The 18,785-nt window shown below is 31.9% G+C and overlaps 1 protein-coding gene across 2 annotated transcripts in view; it reads right to left on the bottom strand.

Annotated features, from left to right (window-relative positions):
- ITGA4 (integrin subunit alpha 4) overlaps nt 1-18,785 on the bottom strand; it is a 131,204-nt gene that overhangs the window by 97,523 nt on the left and 14,896 nt on the right. For both annotated transcript variants that reach the window (XM_051986101.1, XM_051986100.1), the window contains exons 3-6: nt 10,232-10,338; nt 10,015-10,144; nt 6,908-6,975; nt 5,700-5,829 (exon numbers count right to left, since the gene is read on the bottom strand). In XM_051986101.1, the coding sequence (XP_051842061.1) occupies nt 5,700-5,829; nt 6,908-6,975; nt 10,015-10,144; nt 10,232-10,338 (435 nt within the window). The remainder of the gene's footprint in view (nt 1-5,699; nt 5,830-6,907; nt 6,976-10,014; nt 10,145-10,231; nt 10,339-18,785) is intronic.

Genomic DNA, 18,785 nt, shown 5'->3' on the forward strand with positions numbered 1-18,785 from the left:
GAAAAGGTGAAAATTCAATGAAATAGAGAATTTTCAAGCATTAACAAAAAGATCAGAGCTAACTAGAAAATCTGATTTTCAAATACAGAAATCAGAAGAAGCATAAGGAGGTAATCAAGAAAGGGATATCATAAAGGACTTAATAATGTTTATCTTAGAAGGAATTTTATAGAAGTTAGAAACAATATATATATAGGCAGAGGGCATAGATATGAGTTGAATATGAATGGATAATATCTTTAAAATAAAATGAAGAGGTGAGAGAGGAATGTGCTGGTAGAATGGGAAAGGGAGGCTTTGAATGGCATAATTTATCTTCCATAAGAGGCCAAAAAAAAGCTTATACAGTGGAGTTCTGGAGAAGAGGAGGAGCATGGGAGTGAGACAACTTTACTCGCATCAGAGAATTTCCTCATTTCAAGAGGAAATAGTTTACACACTCACTATGGGAATAGAAATTTCTTACCCTGCAAGAAAGTACAAAGGGAAAGGGATACAGAAAGGAAGAGGGTAATAGAAAGAGAGGACATATTGTGGGGGAAGTTAGGGGATCAGTAGCAAAATGCTATTGGAAGGGTCAGGGTGAAAAGAGAGATAGAATTGAATACACAGAAGAAAGACAGTAACTGGGATAAGAATTTTGAAGCCAGTTTCTCTGATGAAGGCCTCATTTATCAAATGTATATAGAACTGAGTCAATTCTATTTTAAAAAAGAGTCATTCCCCAATTGAACAAAAGATAAATTATGTCCAAAGGTATATGAAATCTTGCATATCCTTTGACCTAACAATATCACTACTAAGCATGAATCCCAAGAGATAGTTTAAGAAATAAATTAAAAGGATCTGTATGTACAAAAATATTTATCGCAGCTCTCTTCTCAAGGAAAAAAATTGGAAATTGAGGGGGTGCCCATCAATCAAGAAATGACTGAATAAATTGTGGCATGTGATTATGATGGAATATTATTGTTCTATGGGAAATAATAAGCAGGATGCTCTCAGAAAAGTCTGTAAAGTTCTCCAGCAACTTGCTCAAACTCAAGCAAAGTGTAATGTACTGTGTAGAAGGTAATAGCAATATTTTGGGATGATCAGCTGTGAATGACTTTATTATTCTCAATAATACAATGACTCAAGATTACTCTAAAGGACTTATAATGAAAAATGCTATCCATAACCAGAGAAAGAACTGTGTATGAATACAGTTTGAAGCATACTCTTTTAAATTTTATTCTTCTTGAAGGATGTTTTTAGGGGTGAGAGAGAAATCTATGCTTTCTTTTACAACATGAGTTCTAAGGAAATGTTTTGCATAACTTCACCTGTACCTTCTTAAAGAAGATGAAAGTGGAGAGGAAAAGAGAAAATCTGGAGCTCAAAATTAAAAAAAAAAAAAAAAAAAAGCTCTGAATGAAAGTTTTACAAGAGATGGAGTTAAAATGGTGGAGAGTAGATAAGTCTTTATCTGAGCTCTTCCTGGCATTCCTCAGATCAATACCAGATCAAGCCTCTGAACTGGTTTTGGAGTTACTAAACCCACAAATATTTGAAGTGTAACAAATTTCCAGCAGAAGATATTTTTCTAGAACTGCAGAAAAGGTCTGTTTCATTTGGGCATGGTGGGGAGCTGGCCAAGCACAAGCACAGCACAGGGATCCAGGGCAATGGAGATTGCCAAAAAGAGATAAAAAAGACATCTGCATGCCAGGGAATCTACCTGGAGGCTCGTAGCCAAAACACAGCAAGTTGACTACTTTCCTAGTTCAGAAGCCAGTGGATCAGCAGATTAGCTATGAAACATCCAACCAAATCCAAAATGCAAATGGTGAGCCTCTGAACCTCAGAATAATGAGGGACTTGGCACACTCACCCAGCACAGAAAGGAAGTCAGCAGCACCTGCCCAGGGCAGTGTAAATCCACTGTCACCTGTAAAAGAAGCTTTGGACAATCTTCCTTTGCTCAAGAGCAGACCTCAGTTTTTAAAAAAATGAGTAAAAAAGCAAAAAGAACTCTGATCACTGATAGCTTTTATGGAGACAGAGAAGAACAGACCTTAAACTCTGAGGTTCCTAAACACAAATCATCTCCAAATGATCATCTCCATGCCCCAATTGGTCCTCATTTCACAAGTCTCTCTTAGAAGAATTCAAAAAGGATTTTAAAAGGGATTTAGAAGAAAAATGGGGAAAGGAAATAAGTTTACAGGAGAGTTTAGAAAAGGAAACAGAAATTATCTGAAGAAAACTCCTTAAAAATAGATTTGATGAAATGGAAAAATCATGTAACTTCTTACAAAATAGATTTGAAAAAGAAACCAACTCATTGAAAAACAGAATTTGTGAAATGGAAAAAAATTCCAATGAGCAAAACAGCTCATTTAAAAGTTCGATTGGCCAAATGCAAAAAGAGATAAAAAAAGCTAACTGACAAAAATAATTTACTAAAAATTAAAATTGAACAAATGGAAATGAATGACTCAATGAGACATCAAGAATAAATAAAACAAACACAAAATCAAGACAAAAAAATTAAAAAATAGATGAAAATATAAAATACTTCATTGGAAAAACAATTGACCTGATCTAGGAGGGATAATCTAAGAATTATTGGACTACCTGAAAATTATGATTAAAAAAAAAAAAGCCTAGACATCATCTTTCAGGAAATCAATAAGAAAAACTGCCCTGATGTCCTAGAACCATAGGGTAAAATAGCCATAGAAATAATTCACCAATCACCTCCTGAAAGAGGTGCAAAATGAAAACTCCAAGGAATACTGTAGCTAAATTTCATAATTATCCAGAAAATAAATTCAAACATTGATGAGCCATAATCAGAATTACCCAGGACCTCACAGATTCTACTTTTAAGAATTAAAGGGCCTGGAATCTGATATTCCAAAAGGCAAAGGAACTTAGATTACAGCCAAGAATCAAGTATTCAGCAAAGTTAACCATTATCTTTTAGGGGAAAAGATGGACATTCAATGAAACAGGTGAATTTCATTTACGTATAATGAAAAGACCAGAGCTAACAAAAAATTTGATCTTCAAATACATAACTCAAGAGAAGCATAAAAAGGCAAAAAAGAAAGAAAAAAGCTGTTTCTTTTAAAAGTTAAAAGTTTACATTCCTCTATGGGAAGAGGACATGTTTAGTTCTTGAGAACTTTATTTATAAATCATACTTAGAGGATACAGATATCATTTGATTTTATTGTGATGATATTAAAAAAAGAAACTAGAGGTGAAAATGTAATTGAACTGGAAAAAGAGGAAAATGGAAGTAAAATGGGATAAATTACATTTCACAAAGAAGGAAAAAAAGACTTATTACAATTGAGGGAAAGAAGGTAGAGGCTAAGCATTTTGTGACTTTTTCTCATGATATTTGGTTCAAAGAAAGAATATCAAACACATATAGCTTCAGAGATAAACTTGTCTTACCCTATAAGACATTAAAAAGGGAAAGGGGAAAGGAAAAGGAAAGGGGCAGGTTAATAGAAGAGATAGCAGAAATATAAGAGGAAAGGGATAAGAAAGGGGGATGGACTATGAAAGGGGAGAGCTGTTTGAGGGAGAGAAAGTGGGAAAGGAAAAAGAAACATGTAAATTGGAGAAATAAGATAACTAGAAGTACAGAGTTAGTAATTTCAACTGAATGTGAATGGGATGAGCTCTCTTATAAAATAGAAGTGTATAGCAATTTGGATTAAAAGTCCGGAATCCTACAATATATTGTTTACAAGAAACACATTTATAGCAGAATGATATATTTAGAGTAAAGGTAAAAGGCTAGAGCAGAATCTATTATGCTTCAGCTGAATTTAAAAAAACAGAGGGAGTGGTCCTGATCTCAGATCAAGCAAAAACAAAAATAGATCTAATTAAAAGAGACAATAAAAAACTACATCTTGCTAAAGGGTATCATAGACAACCAAGTAATATCAATACTAAGCACCAAATAATAAGCATCCAGATTCCTGCAGGAGAAGTTAAGAGAGCTGCAAGAAGAATTAGACAGCAAAACTATACTAGTGGGAGATCTCAACCTTACTCTCTCAGAACTAGATAAATCAAACTATAAAATAAATAAGAAAGATGTTAAGGAAATAAATAAAATTTTAGAAGAGTTAAGTATGATAGACCTTTGTAGAAAATTTAATGGAGACAGAAAGGAATATACTTTTATCTTGGCAGTTCATGGAACTTACACAAATATTGATCATATATCAGGGCATGAAAACTTCAAAATAAAATGCACAAAGATAGGAATAGTAAATGCATTTTTTCAGATCATGATGCAATAAAAATGCAGGGAGAACTAGACCAAATATTAACTGGAAACTAAATAACCTAATCCTAAAGAATGAGTGGGTGAAACAACAAATGAATAAACACAACTGATGATGTCATCCAAGAGAATGACAATAATGTGAGAACATACCAAATTTTTTGGATGCAGCCCAAACAGTTGTTAGGAGAAATTTTATTTCTATAGATGCTTACTTGCATAAAATAGAGAAAGAGAAGATCAATGAATTAGTCATGCAACTAAAAAAGCTAGAAAAAGAACAAATTAAATACCCCCAAATAAATACTAAATTTGAAATTCTGAAAATAAAAGGGGAAATTAATAAAATTGAAAGTAAGAAAACTATTGAATTAGTAAACAGAACTAAGTTGGTTTTATTAAAAAAAACAATAAATTGATAAATCTTTAGTCAATTTGATTAGAAAAAGGAAAGAAGAAAATCAAATTGTTAGTATCAAAAATTAAAAGGGTGAAATTTCCACCATTGAAGAAGAAATTATAGCAATAATTGAAAGGTATTTTGCCCAACTATATGTCAATCAATCTGATAATCTAAGTGAAATGGTGAATACTTACAAAAATATAGATTGCCCAGATTAACAGAAAATGAAATAAATTACTCAAATAATCTCATTTTAGAAAAAATAAATTGAACAAGCTATTAATCATCTCCCTAAGAAAAAAATCTCTAGGGTCAGATGAATTTACATGTGCATTCTACTAAATAGTTAAACAAAGAAAGTTTTTTATGTAACTGGGGAAAATAAAAATATTAAAATAAAAAATAAAAAGAATTCAACTATCAACAAGTTTCTAGTAGAATGTAAGCTCTGTGAGCACAGGGATCATTGAATTTTTAATAATTATCTTATTGGTGCTTGGCACAGTGCAGTCTTATTAATGTTTTTTGTTGAATTGTAAAGTTATCAATGGGATTTTAATATAAAAGTATGTTTTTAACCATTATCAAACATTCTAAAAATCTGTGTCCTTGGGGACCTTTTATAAACCTGACCATAGTCACTTAGGCAAAGAGACAAGATTCTAATTTTACCAAAGCTTTTTTTAATGTAGACTATGGGGTGCTGTACCCAACACAATGATTTTTGCACAAAGGAAGAACTTAACAAGAGTTTGCTGTATTGAGTTTATATTTTTTATTTTATTGGGCCCCTTTTCCATCCTGTGGCTTAACTATAATTGGCAAGTGTAAAATAAAATTAACATGAATTATGGAGTTCTCTGACAAGTAGGCTATTTCTGAACTCTTAAGAAGTTTTAATGCCTTCTTATATGCCTTATGCAAGTAAGGCTTAAATCAGCATTTGTTACTCCTTGTAGACCTAAGGTTATTAAATTTGTGTTAAATATTTTACAATACCTAGATAGCTTCCAAATTTTACTTTATTCTGTCTGTCCACAAAAGCCTTGTACTTGTTTGCTGTAATGCTGTACACAAAGAGTGAACCTGTCCAGTAATATGATCCAGGAGCTCCCATGACAATTAAATCCTAGAAAGAAAATAAAGCACTTTATTATCAATGGTAAAGTGTTTTCACCACCCAGACTGAAACAAACAAATTTTATGTGGATATTTAATACATTGGGGGTGGGGAAAGGATGGTTTTAATTCCAAAGAATTTATTAAAAATAAGGAATATAGTGAAGCCATGCAAGATGGCTACTAAGGTTTCAGTTCATTCAAAAGGCTTCTGGAGAAAACTCTAAGAATAAGCTAGTAAATGACAAGTAAAAGTAACTTGAGTGAATTTAAATTTATTTAAATTTTTGCTTAATTTTTTTAAAAAAGTAAATTACTAGTTAAACTAGTAAAGATCTTTTTTTTCTCTATTCACTTTTACATCAGAAAAGCCAGAGGCTTCTAAAATAAAGGATTACTCAAGATGTATCATAGACCAGAGAGAAAGGTATTTTGGAAAACACAGAGTTGGGAGAAACACCCCTTTCTCATTGAATAAATGATTAGTGATGTACCCACAAAACAAATTTCCTCATAATTTTATAGACCACTTCTATTTCCTCTCAGGTTCACACTTTAAGATGGATGTTCTCATTTGGGTCTTGCCTTAAATAGTAGTTTATCCCTTTGTCTTGATCTTTTCCATATTCTTGTTATTCTCATAAGCAGAACACCAAATTAAACAAATTTTGTTCTAAGAGAAATTTTATTAATGGTAAAAATGTAGTTTTACAACTCCTACAATTTGTAACTAATTTTAAAATATTTGGGTAGTTATGTTTTAAATATGGATTCTATAAAATGTAAAAAATTACCCTTTAGTGAATTGAAATCTTGATGTATTCAATAATATTACTTTTTAAAGAAGACCATTCAGGATAAGACATTCTTTGCATTGAATTTATTTATTAGAACTTTCTCAATATATAAATTTAATTTAAAAAATGAAGATTATAATTTAGGCTACTCTAGGAAAAAAAAACATTTTATGCTAAACCTGGCACTTTTTACAATGTCAAAAAGTATGATTAGTTATATAAATAATTTAAGTTATTCATGAGGATTCTGTAATTCTAAAAGGATTGTTTTTTAATATTGTTAATACTTACTTCTGTGTGAAAACTAGATATTCCAGCTTGACATGATGTATACTGTTCTCCAAATTTTTTTAGATGATCTAAAGAAAAATAAAAGGAAAATAATTTGTGAACTATTTTTAAAATAGTACATTGACTATATGTGACTTTATAAACCGCTAATGTTAAAAATTTTAAAGGCATAGCCTTTTGTTATCTGATGTTTTTTAACAAGAATACTACATCAATACCTTTAAAGTTATAAGCCCCTAGGGATTGTTTCCTTCATTGAATTTATAGCTTCAGCACCCATCTGTCTAGCTTAGTGTTCTGTCTCTGGAATTGTGATGAAGATGGAAAAGGTCGATAGAAAGGCAGCAAAATAGTTAAGACAATACAAAGGCAGGACGAAAATAAGGATTTCAATTTCAAAAGGCAAAAGCTAAGGGAAATAAAACTGAAGTCTATAAAATTTTGAAGAAATTGACATGTTTTATGATTGCATCCCTCATTATTTATTCAATTGGCACATAGTAGGTACTTTAAATATTTGTTGATTATCCAACAGATCATTGTTGTTTGAAAAATTCAAAACTATTTTACATTCAATAACATAGGGAGAAGCAGATTATGGATGGACCTCAAATATCCAAACTCTAGTTTTCATGATATTCTACACTATATTACACATGATATTCTCCCTCAAACCCCTTCAATCTTGTCATTTGTAAAGTGAGAGAATGGATAATGTGATTTGAGTAAGGCCCTTCCAGCTATGATATTTAGAGCTCCCAACTTTCATTCTTGCAGAAGGCATAGATTTCATTTTCAGGAGAAGAAAATGAAGTGCCTTCTCCTTAAATTATTTGTATGTGGTCTCATGGTTTATAAGTGAAAGTTTTTAAGTAAATTATTCAAGATTATTATTTAAGATCCCCAATTCCCATTTCCCTTCCACTGAAGAGTACATTCTGTTCTAAATTACTATTTTAACTGAAATTTTAACAGCTATAGCAGATATATTGGGTGATGATTTTTATCTTATGATATTGATCATTTCACTAAACATAAATTACCCCTCACCAATCTAAATGCAATATATTGCAGGCTTAAGGAAGCTTAAAGAAATATAGGTTTCTAGCACTCTATGCCTATTTCAGTATATTAGAAAAATGAGAAATCAAACCATAGGAAAAGAATCCAATCAATTTTACCTTTAAAAATAAGGCAAATGGGACATTTGCTATCATGTTAATAAAAAAAAAAATCAGATGTCCAAATTCTTAGTTTCAACTATTTGCAATGAGTACAAAATAATTCTGGGTCACAAGTCTTTCATGAAATGCAATATTTGCTATTTTAAGCAACATTTTTAATAGGGAGAAGAAGGAATGTAAAAGACAATAGAAAGAGAAGACTTTGAGTGTATGTATGTGTGTTTATATCATATATAAAGGAGTGTGAAAGAGAGGTGGAATTGGTAGATTGTGGATAGAAAGATGACCAGACCAGAATTCTGGTTGAAGAGAAGTTTCAAGGGTGTCCCAAAAGGTCATATATACATTGTTTTTAGTATAAGGACAACCTATATAAGAACTATATTGGGACCATTGTAGAGGAGAGAGCTACAATGTTTCTCTGTGTATTGACTCTTGTATGGCACAATGGCAAAACTATAAGTTAGAGTGCAGCTATATATTCATTTGAAAAACCTGCAACATTATTTCTTCCTATCCTCCACATCTATAAAATAGGATCTGTTTTAAAGTACAAAGCAACATGCTAGGCACTTTAGGTCAATGGTGTCATATACAAATAGAAATAAGGACCATTAAATCCCTGAAGGCTGCATATTGATATAGAAAATCACATATTAACATGATCTATGTACTACTATATATTTTATTTTTATAAATTTTCCTAATTACATTTTAATTTCACTCAGAGTAATATTGGCTGCATGTGGCCTACAACAGTCCTTGCTACACAAAAGCTTCATCATTAATTGAATGAATTAGTAAAAAATAACTCTAGTTACAGAAGGATGACTATAAGTTATGGTTCCTGCCCTCAAGGAATATATAATCTTTACTTCAGCTAGCTTCTTTGAATGTTGGGAGAATTGTTCTGGAGCCATGTAATAATTTTTAACTTTTGGGGAAAAAAAAAACTATCATAAAAATCTTAAACACTACTATTAACATAATTGTTATTTAAATAGAATAACAATATAAGATGTGTTTTGCCCATTATTATGTATGTCCTTTGGACTCCAGAAAGAAAACATTATTGTTAAGTGTTACCAGTTTTTAATTTTCTAAATATTAATGAGTAATGAATCTTTTATGCAGCAAATATTGCTTTCAATATCATGTTGACATTAGTATCTACTCAACTTATTTAAGCTCTGTGTTTGTATTTTCACTTCACTTGTTGACTACAATTCCTATAAGCTGCCTGCATCATAGCTGGATCAAAAAGGAAAAGCTTTTCAACTTTCACTTGAAACTTTCACTTATTTATACTTCTATATACAAGACAGTAAATGAAACAGAAGAAGCAAAGACAGAGATGATGAAAGAGAGAGAGAAAGAAGAGGAGATACAGAGAGACTATACAAGTGAAATTTGCTTAGACTCTAAAGCATTTTGAAAAGTATTGAGATGAGGGGAAAATTAAACAGAGTAATTTTCACGGAAGAGCTTTTCTATTTTGTTAGATGGGCAATGAATTTCCAGAATATTGGAAACACTTATTTTTTAATATAAACTACAGAGAACATATTTTTCTCCACAAAATTAAATATAAATGACACTTAGTTATCCACTTTATTGGCAGAACTCATCCCCTATCCAAATAGAAAAGAGTTGACTATAATAATTATTTTTTCCTTAAGTAAATAAATTGCATTAATTATTCAGAGCTAACTCTACTAGCTACAGAGTATAAAATGAAAGAGAAATAATCTAGGAGTTAAAACAATTTTTAAAAAATTAAATAACTGGTGAAAATGTAGGACCAATTTATTTATATATAAGAAACAATAATTTTCAACATGAGAATCATGAACCAATATGCATCTACATTTTAAAGCAACATGTATTTGCTTTTTGTGATCCAGTATTACAATCTCACCTCACCTTGATAACAGGGAGCCATTCTTTTACTGTGCTCTGTTCTCAAGTCAGGAGGCATTAGATAACAAACACCACTAGGAAGCTTATATTCATTTTTCATATAATATATATTTTTCCATCTATGTCCACAAGCCTGTATGAAACACAAATACAAAGTATGTAACAGACATATCCATGCCATAAATGTTTGTACAATATGGACAAAATCGTCACTACATACCACAATAGTTCCATTGTCTTTTGGCTGTCTGGAAAGACTGACTCCCAACCATTGATTATCTCTTTCTCCTAAACATGTCTTTCCACAGTAGTCTCCAGCAGGGCTGCCTATAGAATGTACAAAAAGATCACCTTCCATAGTTATCTTGGAAAAATATTATGCTACATCAGCTAATAAAAATAGGTATACAAATTTAAGAAATCACATGTTAAATTAAACTCTTTGTTTTTCCATTCTGTGTTCAGTGTTTATAAGACTTCAGGGTTAGATAAAACAGTTTAGAGAAAGAAAAAAACAAATATGGTGTAGTAAGAGGTACTATAATGTATTAACTATAGTGATAGATCTGGTATCTTGCTGACACTGCTTAATTCAAACCCTGCCTTTGACATCTACTAATTGTGTGGTCATGAGTCACTCTGAGCCTCAGTTTCTTAATCTGGAAAATGAAGGGCTTGGACTAGATACCCTCTGAAGCCCCTTTAGTTGCCAAAGTAAAGGTCTAACTATATTACTTCTTCACTCAACAATGTTATAGCTTCAAGTATGTCCCTTTCAAATTACTTTGTATTTAACTGATTTTCATGTATTTATTTCAGCAACTAGATGGTACAATGGATAGAATGCTGGTCCTACAGTCAAAATGACTTGAATTCAAATTCAGCCTCAGATACCTACTAGCTGTGTGACTGTCGACAAGTCATTTAATCCTGTTTGCCTCATCTATAAAGTGAATTGGAGAAAGAAACGGCAAGCTACTCCAATATCTTTGCCAAGAAAACTCCAAATGGAGTCATGAAGAGTAGGTTCCAACTGAAATGACTCAACAACAAATATATTTGTTTACCCATTTTATGTTTATGCAGTATATATTTATATATGTACACAATTTGTCCCTCATAATAATGTAAGCCCCTTGTAAGTAGGAATTGTTTCTTGCTTTATCATATGTTCCTAGTGTCTGGTGCATAGGAAGTACTTAATAAATGCAAGTCCATTGATTCTTCTTTCTCTTTAAATTCCAGAGGAAAAAAAAAAAGAATGAGTTATCATAGGAAGACTCAGCATACTGTGAGCTTTGGTTATTGGAGTTTTTAACTTAGTTTTTATATCATATTGATCCATTTTTTTTTGCTCACCTCATTTAAATTTCAATGTATGTGAATCATTACATTAACCATACTGGAGTCACTTTCCCTATAAACCTGGCCATTTACTTAAGCAAGGCTTCTTAATCTAAGGTCCATGAACAGATTTTGGAGGCTCCATGAAACCTTTCTCTTGGATAGGGAAAATTTTTTTGCATCTCTTTATTTTCACTAAGCTCCAGGTGAAACTGAGCATTTCCTTCAATTATTTCAAAACAATTTTCTTCAAAAGGGTGCTAGGTTTCCACCAGAATGTCAAGGAAATCCACAAAGGACAGACACACAGAAAAAGGTGAAGAATCCCTGGATTCTAAAGGAAAAATCCACATTCACAGGACTTGATTACATGTTTAAGGCTAATATACAAGATATGTGATTCCTTCACATGCTTTTTCATCTCCCATCTCCACGCAGGAGCATAATCTTGCAGTTCGAAGACTGAGGGATAAGCTTGTATTTGTTTGTTCTACAAAAAAGATGTCAAGGGAAAACAACTAAACCATCAAACACAGCTGCCCTGAGCAAACAGCACACAAAAGCCAATCATGTAGCCATCAAGGAACAATGCAGTATGGTTTTACAACAGCATTGTTACATAAGTAAATAGGTAGGAGAGTCCATATGCAGGCAGAAGCTGTATTAATCATTTATTCCTATGCCATTCAGATATTTCCCCAAAGACGGTGCATAATTTTTATTTAGCATAGCATGGAAAAATGCAAAAAAAATGCATTTGAAGGGATATAGTTTAAAGGAAACATTTTCATTTTACTTTTCTACAAAGAGCAATATTCTACAAAGAGCAAAATGGAAACAATCTCTTTATTAAAATCAAGAATGGCAAATAGTAATGAAACATTTTCTGGTTTAGGCAAAAATTTCAAATATAGAAAATTGTAACTAAAGTTTATGGCTGTATCTACCTGATGCCAAAAACAAAACTATCTAGATGGTGTCCAATTTCTAGTAGCCTGATTTGTTCATTCAGTTACCCATTTGTTTGATTCTCAAGAAGATACAATTTAATGTAAAAACTATTACATTAGTCATGTCACCTCATAATATATACATATATATCTATTTATCTATATATAAAAAGAGATTTATATCTATCTCTACACACACACACACACACACACACACACACACACACAATGGGATAATTTGACCCCTTTGTTTTATAGCAATAAAGCAGTTTGTTATAGCAGGAAAAAAAAATCACTGACTCTGAAACAGGAGACTTTGATTAAAATCTCAACTCTGAGTTCCTGGGGAACAGCAACTGTTTCACATCTTGTTATTTGTAGTTCCTGTTCCTGTTCCATAGTAAGTATTTAATAAATGCATATTGATTTATTTGTTTGACTCTGAGGAAGTCATTTAATTGTGATAGATCTCAATATCCCATCCTGCAAAATAAGGAAATTAGACTAGATGGTTGCTAAGACCTTGTCCAATTCTAGGTCTAGGATCCCATGAAAGTGAGACTCTGAAAAGTTGTTAATTTACCTCAAACCACAAGTACCACACAAGTATCCAGTGGTAAGACTTGGTCCTACAATTTTACACAGAACTCTTCCCCATTATACCAGCCTCCTCCCCTCCTCCCTTATACTTCAACTACTTTAAAGATACTTTAAGGATGTCTTTCCCTCAGGATCTCAAGACCTTTTAGATGAAAATCAAGACATCACCCATGATGACATTGCTCTTTTTTGAAAATGAAGAATGAATAACAATCTTTATAAGAAATATACAAGAGTGAGATCACCACTCAACACACCCAATTTTTATCAAAAATATGATTGGTAAGATTAAAAAACACTTTAAAACTTCATTTTATTTAGTAGGAGGAAAGTTTTGAGTATAATTAGAGTCACCTAATTAGGGACACTCATTTTTTAACCTGAAATACATTACATAAGCATGGAAACAGGATAGCATTCTAAGAAATCAATGCAAGACCCTCAAAGGCAAGAATTATTTTTTTCTTTTCTGTTTCTGTTTCTAGCACATAGAAGGAGCTTAAGAAATGCTTGCTGAAGTTTTGGCCCCAATGAAGAAATGTGAGAATATATCTCCCTCTCTTCCTTGAAAAGGTTGGAGCCTATGGTTATGGAACACTGCAGATACCATCAAACTCAAGTAATGTACTGAATCATTTTGCTGAACTGCTTCAACCACCACTCTATTTTCTTCCTTTTTTAAAGGAAGGGGTTCAAAACCTTTCTGTGAGTTGCAGACCCCTTTTGCAATGTGCTGAAGCCCACAGATCCCTTCTCAGAAGGATGTTTTTAAATGCATAAAAATAAAATGTATGGGATCAAAAAGAAACTAATTATACTGAAAAACAGTTATCAAACTATTTTTAAAAAATTCCAAGTTAAGGAATTCTGTCTGAAAGTATGGTTCTCTGGAAAAAGGGACCTGGAAATAAATGAAATCAATAAAAACTTTAAAAATACAAATTGAATTGCATTTATTTAGATACTAAAATATGCTGGCATCAATCATCTTTTTTCATGCAAAAAAGAAATGGACATTTTCATTCTCATGATTATAGGTGTATTTTTATGCAATAGGATCCTCCACATTTCTAGAGTTTGAGGATAATGGCCAAGTCCATTTTCAAATTTTATCGATTTAAAAAGCCTTATTCTAGTTTGAAAGTTGTTATATTTATAGATCTTTATCCTTGGTTTCAACCAGAATGAAAAGTAGAAGCCAAACATTAAAAAGAATGATATTCATGTGGCAATATAGTACTTCTGATTTGGCCAAATCTGAAGATTATTGGAAATGTCAAGAGAAAGCTAATTCTGTTATTTTTTTTCTGACAAAGGAACATAAGTAAATTCAGATTATCTTCATATTTTATCCAAATTCCATACTGAAATGCTTTATAACATGATTTTCAATTCAGTTCATACTTTACCCTATTAACTCCTAATAAATCAAATCAGTTTTATAATTTTAAAAGTACTTTCTATGGCTTAACATAAAAGAGGTCAGCAGGAATTAACATGTAATAACTTTCCCTGCTTTTATGGAACTGAAATGACTAATTCTAAGCAAAGCTGAATATAGTTCCCTAATGGAAAAAGTCACATAGAACTATATTCTCCTCAGTTCATGCTGTAGATAAATCTCAAAGAGTCTCATTTCTCCTTTGGAAAAAGAAAATGTGAAATTGTTTATTTAATACTTGAGCTTTTTCTCCACTGTCTTGTTCAAATCTATGCAAGTACTTTGGGTAAACATTTCTGAGAAACAAAATATAAAAGTATGTTACTCTTCTGGCAGCTTCTGGGAAGTTTTGTCTCATGGTTAGCTAGAAGCTCTAGATTTCAAGGCAGTTATAAACTTTGTGGATACCAGTTTTCTAATTCATTAAGTAAATCTATTCAATTAGATATCTAAATTGCTTCTATCTCCAAACTCCTCATGCCATCATAGAGAATGTAAATTATAGCAGAACATAAAACTCCTTGAGTACCAGAACTATTTCACATTTGTCTTTATATTTACAGAATCTATCACAGTGTCTATAAATGGCAGATGTTTAATAAGTGTTCAATTACTGATTTATATTCATTAAACAATTAATTTATTATTAATTATTATTATTATAATCATTAAAAATTAATTTAATGAAATAAAATAAATATTTATTGATTGGCATGCTTTCTTATACTTTGCTATTAAAAAGCTTTATATTAAAACAGGACAGACCACTAAGATGAATCTATGTATAATGGAGGGTTTATTTACTATTTTCAAAATTCTTTCTTATGATTTTTTTCTTCTGTTTGCTCCAAATACATCAATGGTATCATTTCATTTTTCAGCCTGGTTGAACTTCTCTTGGATTCTTCTGACTTTTCCACTATGCCCCAGGAAGCTCATTATTAGGAAATCTCATCCATCATCCTGCAAAACTCTATCAATTTTGGCACTCTATCTCATCATCACCTTCCGTCATTCTCATTAGGATGTGGAGCCATGAATGCCCAAACCTCTACTTAAGGAAGGAACTAAGTTCAGATATCTTCTCATTTCTCATTTGATTATACTACTCAGGGACTTTATGCTTCTTCTCCTCAGATTTTGCTACTCTCTGACTTTATGCTTCATGTCTTTGTGTCAGATATCTCTCACCATCCCCACCCCCACATCTCCTGCTTTTCAGCCTTTTGTGGGTAGTATCCTTCCCCCTCCTCTAAATTAGATTGTAAGCTCCTTGAGGGCATAGATTGCCCCAAGTTCCAGTAAAATAAAGAATAATGATGATCTCCAATTGAATGTAAGATCCTTGAGGGCAGGAATGGTTTCATTTTTGTCTTTGTATTTCCTAATATCCAGTACATTAACAAATGCTTATTAAATGTGTGATTGATCCTCATTTCCAAATATCTAGTTCATTTTAAAATAATATTAAGGTTTGATTTTATTAACACCTATGGCTTCTAAATGTTTATTCCAATTTTTTTTATCAATATATCAACAAACGGGTATTAACAGAGGGAAGCTATTCTTATTTCATATTTTTCATGAAGTTCACCACTCAAAATAGTCTTATATGGAGAGGCAATGAAGATACTTGTTGAGAGAAAAATACACTTTGTATTGGCCCGAGTCTTTATTCTTTTCTTTCTACAAGTCCACAGTTGCGCTCATCAGAAAAAAATCTGCCTAAGGCTACACAAGTTGACTTTCTGACAGATGAAATCAAATAACAGTATCTTGTTACTAAATAGCCAGCAGAGGGAGCTCTCGGTGTTGTAAGAATAGGCAACATTTATGACCTCAAATAATAACCTGTATGTTAATATGACCCTCCTGGAAAGTCTTAGCTTTTTTTCCTAATCCACTCTTTCTCTTTAACCTTAACTTCTTAATCATTTTAACTTTGGATGTTTCCTTCACCTAATAAAACATTTTAGCAATAGATAGATGAGAGATGTGTTGATAATTAACTCAAACTAAAATATGTAGTGAACATCAAAAGAAACTATGTTATGTAGAAAAAATATAATTTCCAAGTTGAGGGAGTTACATAGGAAATGACTGAACTTTTTATTAAACTACAATTTTAAAATTCTTTTTCTTTAGCTTGGCTATTTGCTAACAAGATTTTAAATATACTATAGAAAGTGGTCAAGCAACAACTATAAATCATGTATTCTCTAACAATGATTGTCAATGGATTTTGGTGCATTCAAAGAATGACAAATTATAGACCATTTACTGGTTAAAGATACTAAATTTACATGAGCTAAATTTCTTATCAACACAATACTATATAATATAGTCACGTAATTTATTCTATTATTTGCAGCCAGAACTTTAAATATTTCCCAAAAAAACCTCACCATTCTCTCCTATTTAGAGAAGGCTATTCTGGATTTAGCAAACCTTTCTCTATATGGTTCAAATAGAATTCTATCTTTTATCTCCATAAGTTTCCAGTGGTAATTCTACATTTTGGAGTATGTATCTTTTTCATCTGTATCTCGTAAGATCCCTCTTATTGACTCAACCCTCAAGTATTACATTCTACAAAAATAATCTCTGATCATTTAATTTTGATTACCCAACCAGTCCTACCTTACTCATTACTTTGTACTTAACAAACTTGTATTTATTCTCTTAACACACTTATATATGTACTTTTATATGTATTTGTTCTCTCCTCCCTCCACATCCCCACTCTCCAAGAGAGTGTTAGCTCCTTTAATTGATAGATTCTTTTGTTTTTGTATCTCTAGTGCCCAGCACATACTATTACTACCACTACTACTACTATTACACCACACACATACACACACCCACACACCCACACATACAAACACCTATTATTTGAGCTATTGAAATAATATAATAATTTCCAATCCTAGGAAAAAAGGGGTCAAGTTCTTAATGCTTAGGATACTTTAGATTTAAGCCTTTTTTGAAACTAAATTAAATATAATACAAAAAAATTTATAAAAAAATTCAAAAGTATGCCATATTTTTGGTGTCCTTGAAATAATCATGATCAGACTTTTAATTTTGACTTGTCTGTTGGTATTATTAAATAGAAGGAAGCCCTTACTTAAAATATTATGCAAAATTTGTGAATCTATAATTTAAGAGTAACATAAGGAGTCTGGGCAGCAAATCTGTAGTGGGAATTCAAGAAAAAGGATATAGTTTAAAGCACTGGACATCTAAAAGCCTGCTTAGATCTCAACATCACTCTGGGACTTTGCCCCACCATTCTTTATTAGTGTGGAATCAATCAAGTTATAAATGCCCTGAGACTCAGACTGAGATGAAGAACACTGGTATCATCTGAACCTTTTCAGCTAGCACTCTGACATACTCAGGCATGGAGCAGAGGGAAAGTAGAGGGTGAGGAGGCTGAACATGCAATGATGTGATCATAAATATTTTTTTCAAATTCTCTGTTAAAACAGATTCAAAGAACTAACAAAAGAAAGCTCTACTCTAGAAGACTATTAGAGTAATACAACTTTAAGTTGAGAAAAATCTTAAAATAATGGGATTAAGCTGACACAAGAATAATATTATCTTTTCAAGAGTGTTTGATTTAAACAAATTATTTCCAATCTCCAAGGTATAACCATCATAAACTTCCCCACAGAAGATGCTTTAACTAAAAGAGAGAGAGAGAGAGACTATATGTGTATATATAAATATACACTTATGCATGTGAATAGTATATATGTGTCCATGTAGTATGTATAGTTTATATGAATATGTATGTTCATTCATGTTCTGACACTAAAAATTCTAAGGACTCAACTGTAGTTATTTCCTCCAATGACCAGGATACAAGCTACCCATGCCTACCTATTCTGTGCAAATTTTATCCATGTCTTCCTATGGGGAGAGTACTTATCCAATATATTGGGAGTCATACTTGTGTATTATAATGATATTATTATATTATAATGATCTCCATCCATTACTTACTGCCTTCTTAAGGCTGATTCAGTTCCATCTTTCTTGGTTCACATCCACAATCTTCTTCAAATGCTTTATTCTGTCTTATATCCTTCTACTCTCCCTTTCTACAACTGACATACATACACATCCAATTAATTATCAGCATTTGTAAATTCTACCTCCATAACATTTCTTCTTTCCTCTCACATGCCCTCTCTATTAGTTTACACTCTCATTATTCCTAACCTAAATTGTAATAGTCCTTAGGCCTCCCTGTTTCTTAGCCCCCTTTATAATTTCTTCTTCTCTAACATATCAAAGAGATGTTCTTAAAATGATGGCCTGACCATGCCATTCCCTTGCTCAAAAAGTTTTAGTGACTCTGTTTTGATTCTACAATAAAATATAGGTTTCTCTACATGCCATTGAAAATCTTTCACAATCGGTCTGCAATC

The sequence above is a fragment of the Antechinus flavipes genome, chromosome 3, assembly GCF_016432865.1.
Source record: "Antechinus flavipes isolate AdamAnt ecotype Samford, QLD, Australia chromosome 3, AdamAnt_v2, whole genome shotgun sequence".
In the NCBI taxonomy this organism is placed as follows: domain Eukaryota; kingdom Metazoa; phylum Chordata; class Mammalia; order Dasyuromorphia; family Dasyuridae; genus Antechinus; species Antechinus flavipes.